The 15,178-nt window shown below is 52.7% G+C and overlaps 2 protein-coding genes across 4 annotated transcripts in view; both read left to right on the top strand.

Moving 5' to 3' along the window:
• S100a14 (S100 calcium binding protein A14) overlaps positions 1-3,553 on the top strand; it is a 96,107-nt gene extending 92,554 nt beyond the window's left edge. The window contains exons 2-4 of the mRNA XM_075978298.1: positions 2,386-2,518; positions 2,918-3,064; positions 3,277-3,553. Coding sequence (XP_075834413.1) covers positions 2,489-2,518; positions 2,918-3,064; positions 3,277-3,414 — 315 coding nt within the window. The 5' untranslated portion in view covers positions 2,386-2,488 and the 3' untranslated portion in view covers positions 3,415-3,553. The remainder of the gene's footprint in view (positions 1-2,385; positions 2,519-2,917; positions 3,065-3,276) is intronic.
• A 4,387-nt stretch (positions 3,554-7,940) lies between these two features.
• Positions 7,941-13,563, top strand: S100a16 (S100 calcium binding protein A16). 3 transcript variants are annotated; one of them, XM_075978274.1, is made up of 3 exons: positions 7,941-8,090; positions 12,479-12,647; positions 12,822-13,563. In XM_075978274.1, exons 2-3 carry the CDS (start codon positions 12,495-12,497, stop codon positions 12,996-12,998), a joined length of 330 nt encoding a protein of 109 aa, XP_075834389.1. In that variant the 5' UTR covers positions 7,941-8,090; positions 12,479-12,494; the 3' UTR covers positions 12,999-13,563. The 3 variants fall into 3 exon arrangements, with proteins under 3 accessions (XP_075834389.1, XP_075834391.1, XP_075834390.1); XM_075978276.1 differs by lacking the exon at positions 7,941-8,090 and adding an exon at positions 8,397-8,430; XM_075978275.1 differs by lacking the exon at positions 7,941-8,090 and adding an exon at positions 11,726-11,856.
• The last annotated feature ends 1,615 nt before the right edge of the window (positions 13,564-15,178 follow it).

The raw sequence follows: 15,178 nt of genomic DNA, 5'->3' as shown, positions 1-15,178 counted from the left end.
AAAACAAAAACAACAGAGATTTGAGGCAGGCAGCTCCTAGGGCTCAGCTCCGTGGCTTCAGCTCCCAGTTTTCCCCATATAATTCCTGGAGTTTGTTCTTTGGTTGATAATGATAATATGAATACCTGCTAAACCTTTTACCCATATTACCCTCGTTAACTCTCATGGCCGTTAAGGTTAATCAATTCAATTAACTTTTGAGTGTTGAGGATTAACTTAAGATCTTGCACATGTTAGGCCATTGGGAGGAGTCATACCCCCAGCCCTCTTTTAGCTTTTTCCTTTCTTCTTGTGTTGTTATTGTTTTAATATTTATTTTCATTTTCTGTGCACTGGTGATTTGCACACATGTGTGTCTGTGTGAGGCTGTCAGATCTTGGAGTTACAGACAGTTGTGAGCTGCCGTGTGGTGCTCTGGAAGACAAGCAGTCGGTGCTCCTGACTGCTGAGCCACCTCTCCAGCACCCTTGTCACTGTTTTGAGATAGAGTCTCACTGTCTTCAGCAATCTTCCTTCCTCAGCCTCACAGGCACTGGGGTCGATAGCAGGTGTGTTACCTCTCCTGGCTTTGAGGAAACATTTTTAGGGAGGTTAAGGTAACAAAGCTAGAGCTGGCCTGGAGAAATGCTGCTCAAATATGACAGGGAGAGAGAGCACTTAGGGACAGAGTTGTCCCCACCCTGCTTTCTGACTTGAGGGGCAAGTGGTTTGTACAACTCACCGCTAGAGAGGGTAGGGGTGTGGCAATGGTGTATGCCTCTTGGGTTGCCACTGCTGTACCTGTGGGTGTCCACTTGGGGCAGCTAGTTAGCCAGAGGAAGATCAGCAGAGACAAATTAGTCATCATGTACCAGGAAAGAGGCCCCAGAGGGACCTCCGAAGGCATCCCCGGGCTCTCCGAGGGGACGTTGGCAGAGAATTTGAGAGATTTCCAGACTCCTCAGTGGGAACCCAGGCTGAGGACTCCGAGAAGCTCTCTGATGGCGAGACCCTTGTAGAGTCTCCAGAGAAGCCCTCAGAGGAGCTCTCCAAATGCCACTGTTGTGGAAGGGTCCCCGATTGAGACCTCCAGCAGGTGACACAGAAGAGAGGCTGGATATGTGCTCTGAAGTCAGCCTTAGAAGGGAATTTTGACTCTAGGCCCATGCATTCCTTCTATTGACCCCCAGTCTTTTCACCATGGTCTGTCCTTCCCCATGACTATAGGTCCTAGGTCCTGGGCAGGTGAGGAGGGTAGTTGGGTTGGTCATAGTCCCATGAAGAACAGTTTAGACTCACCTGGGGGTTCCTGGGTAGTAGATTGGAGGGCTGGTGTTGACATGCTATTCAGGGAAGGGGGGTAGAATTTTTGAGGGAGGGAGGAGGTAGTAGCCCAACCAGTTTGGAGAGGTTGTTACCTGCCAGGGAACGCCTTTGAGCCTTGCACATGTGTACCCTGGGCTGCTGCAAGGCGCTGGCAGGACATCAGGTGAAGGCTCAGAGCACTTGGTTCCCAGTCCCAGAGTGCACTGCTCTGGCCTTCCTTTCAGCCCTTTCATCTGTATGCTGTCAGGACTGGCTTGGCTCTGGGTTTCAGCAGACCCAGCATTCCTAGCCAAATTAGCTCTGGTTGGGAGGGAGAGGAGAGGAGAGTCAAAGCACAGAGACCCTGGGATCTCTTTCAGGCTCCTCATCAGCAAACCCACCCTGAGCAACCCTTCCTTCTCCTCTCCCTGGAGACTCCCCCTTCTTCCCTGCCTCCTGGCTGCTCGGTTCCCTCCCTCCCAGGTGTGATTCCTTCTGCACCCCTTGTCTTCATTCTCTTCTCTCCCCTCCCCGTGACCCTGCAAGGCGATCTTGTGCCAGGGGTATCCCATACCCAGCCCTCCATGATTTCCTCTTCGCTGTCTGGGTGGTGACTGAGTCTAGAACTCTAGAGGGAGGGTGGGGCGCACAAAGTTGGCTCCCAGCCCAGGAGGCTGCAATAGTTGGGGTGGCTGAGGGATAAGGCCCTGGCCCTGGCCCTGCCCCTGCCTGCCCCTCCCTTCCCCCAGGTATAAGAGCTGAGCTCAGGTGAGCTGGCTCCTCCATCCTGTCTCTGCAGCCGCCAGCAGGTAAGAAAGCCCAGCTCCTTCAACCTAGATGGGCTGTCTCTCCTCAGGGAGTACTCCATGTCTCTCTTGCCCAAGTTTCTCAGGGTTGGCTGGAGGAGGTGGGAAGAATGAGGCCCAGGGGGGGTTCCCTCTGAGTGGCTTGGCCTGGGGGCTGTGCCCTTAGCTGCTGGAGTTTGGACAGGGACCGGATCTGTGGGGTGTAGACTCCAATGGCTTAGGTGAATGTATATGTTGGGTGAAGCCAAAAACGGGCATGAGAAAGAGAATGATGAGCTCTCTCTCTCCCCTCACTGTCCTCCCTGCTCTAGGCAGATCATGAGCCATCAGCTCCTGTGGGGCAGGCTATAGGACAGACGACAAAAGTAACTCATCGGAGGACCAGTGTACCAGACACCATGGGACAGTGTCGGTCAGCCAATGCTGAGGTGGGCCCATTCATCTGGCTGGTCTTTTTGTTCCTATGCTCTTCTCTTCTTTTTATGGGGATTCATGCCCCCCATGACTTCTGCTTCTTTTCTAGGCCTTGCCCTGGAGATACTCCCAGAAAGCCCCAAATCTCCTCCCTAGGGTTCCACAGGGTGATGCAAATAGGATGTCTAGGCACATGCTGGGGCCTGCCCTGCCTAAGATTTGGGGTGGTGAGGCTTACCTAATCTGTGGCTTAGGGCAGAGGTCACTGTGGCCTGGGGGCTGGGTAGGTAAAGGAGTGGGGGCAGGATTCTGGACTCAAGAGCTTTCTATCCTGGTGATTTTCCAAGACTCCTGAGAAGGGTTCTGCAGGGTGGGTGGGTCCTCCTGAGACGGCCTGTGTCTCCTACCTTCAGGATGCCCAAGAATTCAGTGATGTAGAGAGGGCCATTGAGACTCTCATCAAGAACTTCCATCAGTACTCGGTGGAGGGAGGAAAGGAGACGCTGACCCCTACTGAACTCCGAGACCTGGTTACCCAGCAGCTGCCTCACCTCATGCCGGTACTGAGGGAGTGGACCCCACCCCACCCAGACCCTTGACTTCCCAAGCTGGTGCTCCAAGACCCCACCCACCTGGCCCTGGTTACCCCCTGCCTTTCTCTTTGCCAACGTCCCGGGTAGGCTCCGGTCCTCCTATTCGCCCTAGGCCAGGGTGGGGCAGGAAGCTTTGGAGCGGCTGTCTTGCTGAGTTGTGGTGTCTTTCCTGTTCTCAGAGCAACTGTGGGCTAGAAGAGAAAATTGCCAACCTGGGCAACTGTAATGACTCGAAACTGGAGTTTGGAAGCTTCTGGGAGCTGATTGGAGAAGCAGCCAAGAGTGTGAAGATGGAGAGCCCTGTTGCTCGGAGCTGAGAGCTTCTGCTTGGAACTTGTTGGGGGTTTGGGGGGTATTGGAGGTAGGGGATTTTAGAGGTCCTGGGCATGGAAATAAAACTTCTCTCTACCCCTACTCCCCCCCCCCCCTCGCCAGCCTGCACCTCTCATTGCTGTGAGGTTCAGGCTCAGGACAACCTTCCCTTGGGCTCTGTGCCCTCCTCTAGGGTGCTCTGAGGAGCTCCTGGGTCAAAAGTCCTCATCCCAGGGGCAGCTCAGGGGGTGGGCTGGGGCTGGAAAGGTACGCAGGGATCCTGGTGGGGGAAGGGCCAAGCCCTTAGTAGTAGGGGAAGGGCAGAATGGACTATGTGAAGTAATCTGAAGAGTGGGCGGGGAAGACGGCCGGGCGTCCGAGAGCCGACCCCTTCCAGTGTTGTCCAGTGAAGCTGTAGCTGTCTGCCTTGTGCTGCCCTTGCTGCTTCCAGCTCTGCCCCATCCTTCCCCCAGCAGGATCAGGGGCAAACAGGAGCAGAGCAGCAAAAGGGGCGAAGGAGGGCATGGCTTCAGGACTTCGGGGTGAGAGGACTAGCTAGGTGCTTGGGCATTTGTGGATGATAGTTATTTTATAATATTTGATTAATAAAAATATTAGAAAAAATAAACTATGTTGTCTTGACTGTTTGTTCCTCTCCTCTGCCCAGTATTCAGGGTCCAGGGATAAGGGGGTCTTTGGGGCAAATGGAGGGATCATTGGTGGGTAGGAGGTATGAGGATGGAGTGGTTGGCCGTGGGAGAGATTAGGGGTTCGCTTCCCTCCGTGGACTTGGGTTGAGGGTGGTCCCAGGCCTAAAACTAGAGAAGTATTGCTCTCAGAGACAGGCTCCTCCTTGCTTGGGCTGGTCCTCTGCTAGGAGATGAAAGCTGTGTTCGTACCTGGGGGAAGGGAGGAACCACGTGTCCTGGGGCACAGCTGACTCATGTCAAGGGAAACAGGCACTGAGAAACAGGTTGAGTGACTGGAGTTTGGTTCGTAACTTACGGCTTTGAACTCTGGGCATTCTCCTGCAGTGGGTTTCCTCATGGGGGTGTGAATGGTCCTCTTATAGGAGGAGGATGTGACTCCTCAAGGAAGTACCTACCAGAAAGCCCGACACAGTGGAAGCTGAATAAAAATGAGGACATTGGTGTGGCTGGGGAGAGTTTTTTATGGTAGATGTGAGGGAGAGAACAGCCAGAGGCATCTGGAAGAGTCCAGACTGAACATGGACAGCAGACTAGACCGGGCCATGAGAGGAGAGAAGGAGGGAGAGGAGAGAGAGGCAAGAAATGGGACTAGGAAAGGCCCGATGACCAAGAAGACAAAGAAAAACCAAGAGAGCATGTGGTAAAAATGGCTGGTTATATAGGGATCAAGCTAGGAAACAATGCTCAGGGGTTGGAGAGGTTTGGGGTAGGGAACCCTGGTGGTGGGTGAGGCATGGGTCAGTTTGACCTTAGGGCCTCCGCTAGGAGTAGCGGTTCTCTCCGTCACAGGAAGCTCTTTCCATTAAACATTTTAAATGGCATATTCAGCAGATCTCTGAGGAGTTTGAGAACCATCATCTATTAAGTATACCTGAGTTAAGAAAACTTTACTTGTTTTTAGTTACTTGCTTTGGGCTTAACCTTGAAAAACACACAGGAGGCTAAATAAAGCTTGTCCCTGTAAAAGAATTACATTTGTACTTAATGTAGCTTATAAGAATAATTTTGGGTACATTAAAGAATTTGTAGCCAGGCAATGGTGACGCACGCCTTTAATCCCAGCACTCAGGAGGCAGAGGCAGTTGGATCTCTGTGAGTTCGAGGCCAGTCTGGTCTACAAAGCTAGTTCCAGAGAACTAGCTATAGAGAAACCCTGTCTCCAAAAACCAGAAAAAAAAGGTGGCTGACCGTTAACTTACATGTCTTAACTATCTAACAGGTTACAAGTTAGTAGTTTGAGTCTTCAAAATTGGAGCTTAAGATTCTTTAGCATCAAATAAACTTTAAACCGTAAATAAAGTCCACAGAGAGACTGGGGACTTTGCAAAACCATAAACACAGTTGACAGAGGGACTGGGATCCTTATTTTCTTGATCCTTTTTTTGTTTATTTCTTGTTTGTTTTTGTTTTTTGAGGCTGGAGTTCTCTGTGTAACTCTGACCGGAACTCGCTCCATAGATGAATCTGCCCTTGAACTCACAAAGATCTGCCACCTGCCTGCTTCTGCCTCCCCAGGGCTGGGTTTAAAAGTGTGCTACACAGAAATCTGAGTGTGAGGAAGAAGAGAGAAAGGGTCCTCTAAGGCCTGGGTGGGTGTAAGGAAGCCAGAGACCCAGGGCATAGGAAGCAGTGGCCCTTCCAGGAGGGAGCTGAGAGACAGAAGGGATGAGGGTCACAGACAGGAACTCTGCCTGAGGGAGGATTCCAATATCTAGAGGCCCAGGAGGGAAAGGAAACCCTGGGACAGCAGCTCCTAGGGAGAGGCGAGGAAATTCCAGGAAGGAGTTGAGAACAAAGGGAGCAGGACAGAAGCCAGGTGACCAGGATTTCAGCCTGGAGCATCCCTAAGGGACTGAGAGTCTTATCAGAGAGCAATGACCCAAATCACATTTTCCGCGTGAGCATGATGAAGTTTTCTGGTACACCAATGTGGCTTTTGTAGTAATAACAGACAAATTGATGCCGCTTACTCAGTAGAGGAGGAGGAGGGAGAGAAGAAAACAGCCCGGAGGTGGACTGGGAGGGGCTTCTGGGAGAGGGGAAGTTCGGAGAGAGCAGTGGCTGCCAGCTTGCCAGTGCTGCCACCCTTTAACAGGTCCTCATGCTGTGCTGACCCCTCAGTCATAAAATTATTTTCATTGCTACTTCATAACTGTAATTTTGCTATTATTATGAATCATAATGTAAAAGTCTGTGTTTTCTTTTTCTTTCTTTCTTTTTTTTGGTTTTTTTCGAGACAGGGTTTCTCCGTAGCTTTTGGTTCCTGACCTGGAACTAGCTCTTGTAGACCAGGCTGGCCTCGAACTCACAGAGATCCGCCTGCCTCTGCCTCCCTAGTGCTGGGATTAAAGGCGTGCGCCACCACCACCCGGTTTAAGTCTGTGTTTTCTGATGGTCTTAGGTGATCCCCATGAAGGGGTTGTTCAACCCATGGGTTGAGAACCGCTACAACAGAGGGAGAGAGGGATGCTCATGTGGGGACGCCCTGGAGGGCACAGCAGGTCCAAGAGTCGGAGAGACACTGAGCACATGAGGAGAGATGCTTAAAGCGGGTGGAGGGAAGAAATGGCTGGGAGGCCGACTGTAGAATTGGGAGTCAATTTGGTGGGTGGCAGAAGCCAGCAGAAACAAACGATTCTTGCACAGTCTAGTAGAGTCAAATCAGTAGGTTGCTTCTGTTAAGAGAGTGGCTGAGCCCCTTGGAAGGAGGCTCCTATGTGTCCCTCCTGGGTCTTGAGCACCACGTGAATGAAAATGAGGACACTGACTGCTCCTAGGTATGGCTGAGGAGAAGAGTTTTATTGTAGATGGGAGGAAGAAAACAGCCAGAAGCAACTGGAAGAGTCCAGACCGAGCATGGCAGCAGAGCAGACAAGGACAAAGACAAAGACTTGAGAGGAGGCTGGAGGTTGGAGGGGGGGGGATAACAAGAGGGAGAGAAGAGAGAGGGGACCAGGAGCTGCGAATGGAGGATCAAGAGAGAAGCCAAAAGGACAAAGAAACCCCAGACTGCGGATGACCAAAATGGCTAGGTTATACAGGAATCAGAAGCTGGGGAAGGGAAGGGAAAGGAAGTGAAGCTGGAGAGGTTTAGGGTAGGGTGTGGGGTAAGAGATACTGAGAGGAGCCGGGACTCTGTAACAGGTGCTGAGAGAACCCGGTATGCGCTTTGATATGCCCATAGGCAGCTCAGTTAGTCACCCTTTTATTTATTTATTTTGGGGGGTGCTCTTTGGGACCTGACAGAAGTCATCATGGTAGTAGTCCTCTCTGTTTTGGCTGCCGTCCTCTAGAAGGAGGTCTAGCTGGACAGTTTCTTTGGGTACCTGAAGGAAAGGTGTGGACAGGATTAGGATGTGCTGAGGAGGCACTTGACCTGCAGGAGGGTCTTAGGAACGTTCTTCCAACTCAGGGCGGCTGAGCTGGAGAGGCAAAACCAGAAAGAGCTGCTGTCTGCCCTCTTACTCTAACCAACAGAAATCGGGTGATAGATCCCTTAAATCCCAACAGAGAAGAAGTCCTGTGGCCAGGTAGGCTGCCTGAGAATCTAACTGAACTCGTCTTTGGTGGAGGCTGCCCTGAAACCTGGCTTTCAGTGACCGAGGTGAGAAGGGCAGGTGATGAGCCTTCCCTTTCTCTCCTCTATCCTGTTGGGCTTTGCTCAGAGCCTGTGGGGTTAGGAGGGTGGGGTTGGAGGAGTGCCAGCTTCTACCACTCCCTCTAGGGTGAGGGTAGAGGGGTGTTTAAAAAAAAAGGTGTGTACCCCTTTAACAAGGGCCCAACCCCAGGGCCAAGTCAAGAGTTCAGTCACTACCTTCCCACAGCCAGCTCAGCCAGGCAAAGGGAGTGGGACAGATTCTGGAGTGCCGTGGGGAGGAGTCCTGGCTCGGCTGAGCAGGAGCTGCCTGGCTGTCAGTGCCAGAGCCCAGGCCTCAGAGCCCTGCTGGAGGAGGTGGACAACGGGGAGGCAGGTAAGCACTCCAGCCCCAGCTGAGGAGGTCTGGGGTGGCTGGGGGGATCCTGAAGCCTTGGCTGGTCAGAAGAAGGGTCACGGAAGCGAGCCTGGGGAGAGAGGTGCCTGGCAGACGCAGGGCAGAAGATTTTGGTAATGAACTCTCCCCGAAGGCTAGTTAGGGAAAGAGGAACCCTGGTGGCTTTGTGAAAGCTTTAGAGGACTAGGCAGGGTAGTAAGCCCCTCTCCCTGGCCAAGCAGCTGACCTGGCTTGTCTCCAGGGGCTGGGACTCTGGGCAGAACATTCCAGGGCCTTGCCCACAGCTGTTGCGTCCTTGTCCTCTCTGAACGGGAACAGAGTGAGTGTTTCTTGGTGGGTGTTGGGGGTGGTTGGACTGTAGACACAGGCCTCACTGAACTATGGTAACTGTGACCTAGGAGAGAAAATGGGGTCCAGGAGGAACTAGAGAGGGTCCAGAGCTCATAAGAAGCCAGGAAAGAGAGGCAGGGGCTGAGGTGGCTTCTCCTTCACCTGAGGCACAGGCAGGGTCCGGATGCAGGCCTCATTTGCGCTGGGTAGTGTTCCTTGGGAGGGGCCTGGGGAAGCCTGGGAGGTCCCCTGGATGGGGAGAGGGAAAGAGAGAGGAGTGGAGTTTCAAACTGGCAGCTTTTCCACGCTAGGTCCTAGGCAGGTCCCAGCTTGACTGGGTTTGCCTGGCAGAGCCACCTGCGCTGTAGGAGTGTTTGCCTGCCCAGCCCAGTTGAGGTGGGGGCAAGGGTAAGGGTGATGGTAAGGTGGGCTCAGGTTCCCCCAAGAGAGGAGCCCTCTGAAGGTTGGGGAGGCCTGGGGTGGAGGTGTGTGCGTGCACACCCCCCTCTTACAACTTTACGAGGTGGAAAAATTCAAAGGGGTTCTTGCTTCAGCAGAAGTTGTCTGGGGATAAATGGGGTCCCCAAGCAGATGAGGACTGGCAGTGTTCTCTGCTCTGTTCATGGATGTTCATATGTGGGTGTGATGTCGTGAGTCTTGTGAGGGTGCGGAGGTAGGAGCACCTCTGTGCCATTATCCTCCAACATGGGAGAAGCACGGAGGGACAGAGACTGGGCCTGGGAGGCTGGAGGGAGTCACCATAGAGCCTTGAGAACAGACTCCTAGCCCCCTTCTTTATTTTACTATCCCTGCATATTGATGGCCGTTGGGAGGAATGAGCTTCTCAGGGAGGGAATGGCTGAATGAATGAGAGCGTGAGTGTCTGGCTGAATGTAAACTCGAATGAATGGAAGTGAGCCAATGAGGCCATTGGCGAATGAGTACCCAGACAAATGGTGTAGCAGGAGGTCCATCCGAGGCAGCTGAGGGAGACACGGAGCATGCCAGAGCTAAAAGTGAAACTCTTGCAGGCTTTGGTGAGGATCCTGAGTAGGAGAGGTAAGAGTAGGGACATATTCAACATCTGGAAATAAGCTGCGAATTAAGTGTATGTGAGGTGAACCTTGGTGGGTGTGGCAGTCTTCCGGAGGTCCAGACCAGGTGGACTAAGGGATGGCGGTGAGCAGGCTCTTCCAAAGGGGTGGGGCCCAGGACTTGGGGGTGGGAGGGTGGTGCTAGAGTGGCTGAGATCCAGGGGCATGGAGTCAGGGCAATTTGGTCTTTTGGAAAAGTCAGCAAGCTGGGCTCAGGTGGGCGGGGATGGGGGGGGAGGGGAGATGGGAGCTTTCTGGTTGCTCAATGATGAATCAGTCCAGGAGACTAAGAGAACATTGGGGGAAGGGTGCGGCCCAAGATGAATGGCCCCTTTAGGGAAGGGCCCTTTGGAGCGCAGGTGTTTTCCTGATTTCTGCTTTTTTTGTTCTTTTTGGAAAGCTTTAGTGTATACTGGCATACCCCCATATGACCCCCAACTCCCTTTCCAAGACTTGCTTGTGACAAAATTGCCTCCTGGATAGATCTGCCCAGGAAGGGAAGAGTACCACCCCCAATGCCTGGAGGTCCTCAGGCCTGACTGGTTGAAGGATGGGACAGCTGGGGAGCAGGTGGCTGTGAATGGGTGGGGCAGCTGAGCCTGTCTTCTGCCCCCCAGGGGAGGGTGGAGGAGGAGAGTAATGACACCTGACTGCCTCACTCCGAGGCTCGTCTCCAGAAAAGCACTTGTCCTGATGGTTATCTCAGAGCTGTCCATTTTATAAGAACCTGGGAAGGAGGCAGATCTAGGGGAGGACATCCTGGGAAAGAGTCAGCACACCAAGGCTGCATCTCCTCTTGGCCCCGTGCTCCTGGGACAGGTGTCTGCTTCATCTGTTGGGTGTTCCTCTGTCATTTGCTTGCTTAACTGCTGCAAGAGGCCAGGTAGGGATTGGGCATAGAGCTAAGGGGGCAGGAGGAAGCTACCTCGGGGGAAGAACAAGGCAGACAGAGGGAGAGCTGGACTGGCCTTTGGGGACAGCAACAGAGGCACAGCAACCCAATTATCTACTCATTCCCTATCTTTTCTTTGATTGTTTCTTATAGAACTCTTCCCTGTGGGGTGTGTGTGTGTGGGGGGGGGGTTCCCCATTTCCTCTCTTGCTCTCAAGACTTGATCCCGGCTCAGGTTCTAGAACCTCCAGGAACGCTGGCCACAGGCCATCCTCACCCCATCCGAGGGCATTAGGGCAGAAAATCTTTTTTCTTCCTTATTTGTGTATGTTAGAGAATTTTTCTGAGTGTCTTTCAAACATTAAACCACACTGTTACACCCTTCACAAACAGAGTATGGGGAAGAATATAGTTTCCTGTGGATCTGGTACTGTGTGTCATCCTTCTAGCCACAGACCAGAGTGGTCAGCAGGGGAGGATTTCCCATCAGAGATGCTGCAGCCTGATCCTCTCAGCTCTCCTTCCTTCCTGCATTCTGGCCTCCTTCCTCCTGTCCTGATCATTCCTTAAGAAAAAGATGCATAAAAGTGTAGAAGGGTAGGAGGGACCTTGGATGCTGGGCATTAGGGCTGGAAGGAGGTGGAATATTGGAACATCTCCTCTGAGCAGGGCACTTGGCCAGGCATTGTAGGCCAGGCAAGTTTCAGAGATTAAGAAGAGGGTAGTGGTGTATTCAAGATTAGAAAACCTTGCCCTCACGTCTGCGTAGTCTCCTACTTGGATCACAGAACAGCAGCTGAATGTAAGAAACACTACGCGGGCTCCATAGATGGAGAGATCAGAGCCGGAGACTAACCAAACTTGCTAATGATCCCAGCTGGTGTTGATGTGAAGACTGACAAGGCTGTGGGAGTCCAGAAAGAGTGTAGCAACGACAGAGGTCAAGGCGAGTTTGGGGAGGGCCAGAGTGTCAGGCCTGCAGCTGAGAGGACCCCGCACTGCCAAGGATAGAAAGCAGGTGGTAAGGACAGAGGGCCTGGTGGGGCCTGGCGAAGGGAGACCACCTTTGGGAATCTGATTGTGGGTGCACAGGCCTGCCCAAGTGGCTGTGTCCTTTGTGTCCACTTTCCCTTCCTGGGGCCAGCTGGGGGAGGGTAGCAGAACTTCATTCTTATGCTTGAGGGTGGGAAGGGAGTCTGATTTGCCAGGCTGACTTGGAGGGGCTCTGGGCATGGGCGGCGACTCACAGAGTGGATCCGCCTGCTCCCCTCATATCCTGTTATTCGAAAGGCTGTATCCGCTTGGACTGAGAGTGCCTTTTGTTCTGGGGTGAGGGGGTGATGCATCTGGCCTCTGCCAGGCAGCCGCTGCGTCCAGAGGCCCAGAGTCTGTCTCCAGCCGGGGCAGAACTGGGCCTGCATCTTCTTAGGTAATGGGGTGAAGGGTGTTGTTGGGTCATGATGTCTACTTAGGAATGGTTATGAGAGAGGAGAGGCTGACAGGGTGTGGCCAGGAGGGGAGCCACACAAAATCTATTCTGATGAAGAGGGACAGTGGTGGCCTGAGCCCCTGAACTCACGGTCTTAGAGCCTGCGCAAGGGGTTGAAGTGGGCCAAGGGCTTCTAGTCCTGCTTTGTGGCCTAGGGCTGGGGTCTCAGCCAGTCCTTGGGATTGAAGATAAAAGTCTTTGGCCTTTTCTCTCTCAACTCTTCCCATCTGTGGTTCCCTAGAACAGGCGACCCTGGTGTGTGTAGGGGAACAGCTACCTGCCTCCACTCCCCACAGGAGCCTCCAACTCTGAGGGCTCTGACAGGCAGCATGGCTGCCTAGGGCATGGAAGGACCTGGAGAACCTGTTTTGGCAGTTGGCAGCCTGGCTGGGGAACACCTGGATTAGAGGAGTGCTTAGCTCTCCTTCCAGGGCTGCCCCCGCGCTCCCTTTGCTCTTCCATGCCTGCTCCTCTCCCTGCTCAGGAGACAAGCAGTCTCGAGGGGTGCTGGGAGCTGTGTGCGGAGATGTCTCTCCTCATCTCCCCTCTTTCTGGTTCCTAGGAGCTGAGGCAGTGAGATGGCTGAGTGCTACACGGAGCTGGAGAAGGCAGTTGTCGTCCTGGTGGAGAACTTCTATAAATACGTATCCAAGCACAGCCTGGTCAAGAACAAGATCAGCAAGAGTGGCTTCCGCAAGATGCTCCAGAGAGAGCTGAACCACATGCTGACGGTACCCAGCTTCTGCTCTCCCTGTCTCCTCTGCTCCTCACAGGCCTCTCAGCCCCCCCTCCCCGCAAGCCCTGCCTGCCTGGCCAAGGCAGCAGCTGTCAGGGCTGCTTCCGGGACTCTGCCTAGGGTCCTGTCTGGGTTATCTCAAGTTTTACTGACTCCACTTCTTCTACAGGACACAGGGAACCGAAAGGCAGCTGACAAGCTCATCCAGAACCTGGACGCCAACCATGACGGGCGCATCAGTTTTGATGAATACTGGACCATGATAGGTGGTATCACCAGCCCCATGGCCAACCTCATCCGCCAGCAGGAGTGCCAGCAGGAGCAGCAGGGGCAGGGCAGCAGCTAGAGGCCCCTCTCGGGTCCCTTTTCATGTCCCGCCAGCGTTCTTCCCGTGCTTTTTGTTGACTCTTTTCGCCCTCCTCCCTCCAGACCTGTTCCTACCCTTACAGAACAACACACGGGGGTTGGGGGGTGGCTATCGAAGTCTCTTTGTGAGTGTCTCATTGTGGTCAAGCTTCCCTGAGCATTCAGTTCCTGGAGCCTGCAGGCCCTGGGAGTCCCCTTTGTGAAATATCAATGCTGTTTGGGGGCCCCCAAGAGTTTCCTCATTTGTTGAGTCTGTACACTCTTGCAATGTCTGCTGATCCTGTCTGATCCTTGCCTGATTCTGGTTCTGCCTTGACCTCTGGAGGTCAGCTTGCTGCTTGAGGTGTCCCAGCTCCTGGCTGTGGCAGCTGTGGAAGTGGCAGTACCAGTATTATCTTCTTCTCTTCCTCCCCAACCTCTTAGCTGGGTGGAGAGGCATTCCCAGGGGCTCCTGTCCAGCTCTCTCTGTCTGGGAATGACCTAACCTGGGTTGAGCCTCCTCTCTGCTCTGCCATTGAAATAAAGGCTGGAATTGGAATTTGTAACTCTTGGCTGGTTCCTTTGTGATGTTCTTTAACTTTTCCACACTACTTGGGTTTTTATCCCATGTCGGTGGTCTTTGTCCTGGACTCTGAGGCTCCAGGGAATCTCACAAGCAAATCTCATATGCAAACAAAGCAAGGGAAAAAAAGAAAGCCAGAAGTTAAAATGGCCTCGATGGCACATACACGTAATCCTAGAATCCAGGCTGAAACCCAAGGGTCTGGAGTTTGAGGGCAGTCTGGGATATGTAGCTCAGCAGAGCGTGGTTTGCCTGCAGTCCCCAAAGGCTCTCATAACCTATTCTCAGACTCAATTTCAACATCTAGGTGTACAGTAGGTGTCACTTAGTCCCACTGCAGTTAAATGAGAGGGCTAGGAACCTCAGTCTTGAGCCACGAGTTGCACGGAAGGCTGAGATCCTCCTCAGAGGATGATTCTAATATGCAGAGACGTTGGGTGAGGAATGGTGTAAAGGTGTGGGAAGCCAGAGACAGACAGGGACCACAGTTTTCAGCTGCTGGGAGCAATGCCAACTTTTCCATCTCCCTCTGTTCCTGCACTGAGGAGCCCTCAATAGGCACATGGCAGGAAACCCTGCCTGTCCCCACAATTTAAGATTGCCCCAGAGAAGCACAGGGGCAGAGAGTATTTTGCTCCCCCCCCATTGCTTTTGTTTATTTATTTTTTTAGGCAGGAGTCTTACTGTGAAGACCAGACTGGCCTTTGGACTGCTGGGATTAAGGGCGTGGGCCACCACCAGGCCCAGGTGCAGAGACTTTTTATTAGAGTTCATGTAAGGATTTTTAGCTTTGTGAAACTGGTGAGCCTCACACCAGCTGGTTCAAGGCACTGCTGGCCTCCCTTGTCTGTCTGTCTGTCTGTCTGTCTGTCTGTCTGTCTGTCTGTCTATCTATCTATCTATCTATCTATCTATCTATCTATCTATCTATTTATCTATCTATCTATCCATCCTTTTATTGAAAGTAGATACTTCTCTCATCAATACATCCTGACTCTGGTTCCTCCTCCCTCCATTCCTCCCAGCTCCCCCTACCTCTCCTTTCTCCTGGATCCGCTCTGCTTCACTTTCCCTTAAGAAAAGAGCAAGCCTCCAAGAGACAACAACCAAACACCAAAACAAAACAAAACAAAACACAAAAAGACAAGGCAAGAACCCTTACACCGAGGCTGGACGAGGCAACCTGATAGGAGAAGAATCCCAAGATCAGACAAAAGAGTCAGAGGCACACCTGCTCCCACAGTTACAAGTTCCTCAAAAACACCAAGCTAACAGTAACAACATGTATGCAGAGGACTTTGTACAGACCCATGCAGGCCCCAAACTTGCTGCTTCGGTCTCTGTGAGCCCATGTGAGCCTTGCTTAGTTGATTCAGTGGGCCATGTTCTCCTGGTGCGCTCCATCCCCTCCGAGTCCTACAGTCTGTCTTCCCCTCTTCCTCGTGGTTCTCTGAGCTCTGATGGGACGAATCAGATGGAGACTTCAAATATAGACTCTCTTGCCACATGATGCCTGGCTGTGGGGTCTCTGCATCTGTTCCTGCCAGAGAAAGCCTCTCTTTTGACCACTGGACAAGGCCACTGGACAAAGGCAGTGA

Source organism: Microtus pennsylvanicus, chromosome 7 (genome assembly GCF_037038515.1).
Source record: "Microtus pennsylvanicus isolate mMicPen1 chromosome 7, mMicPen1.hap1, whole genome shotgun sequence".
Lineage (NCBI taxonomy): Eukaryota > Metazoa > Chordata > Mammalia > Rodentia > Cricetidae > Microtus > Microtus pennsylvanicus.
Note: the sequence above shows the minus strand (reverse complement) of the source record. Positions and strands in the feature narration are given on the sequence as shown.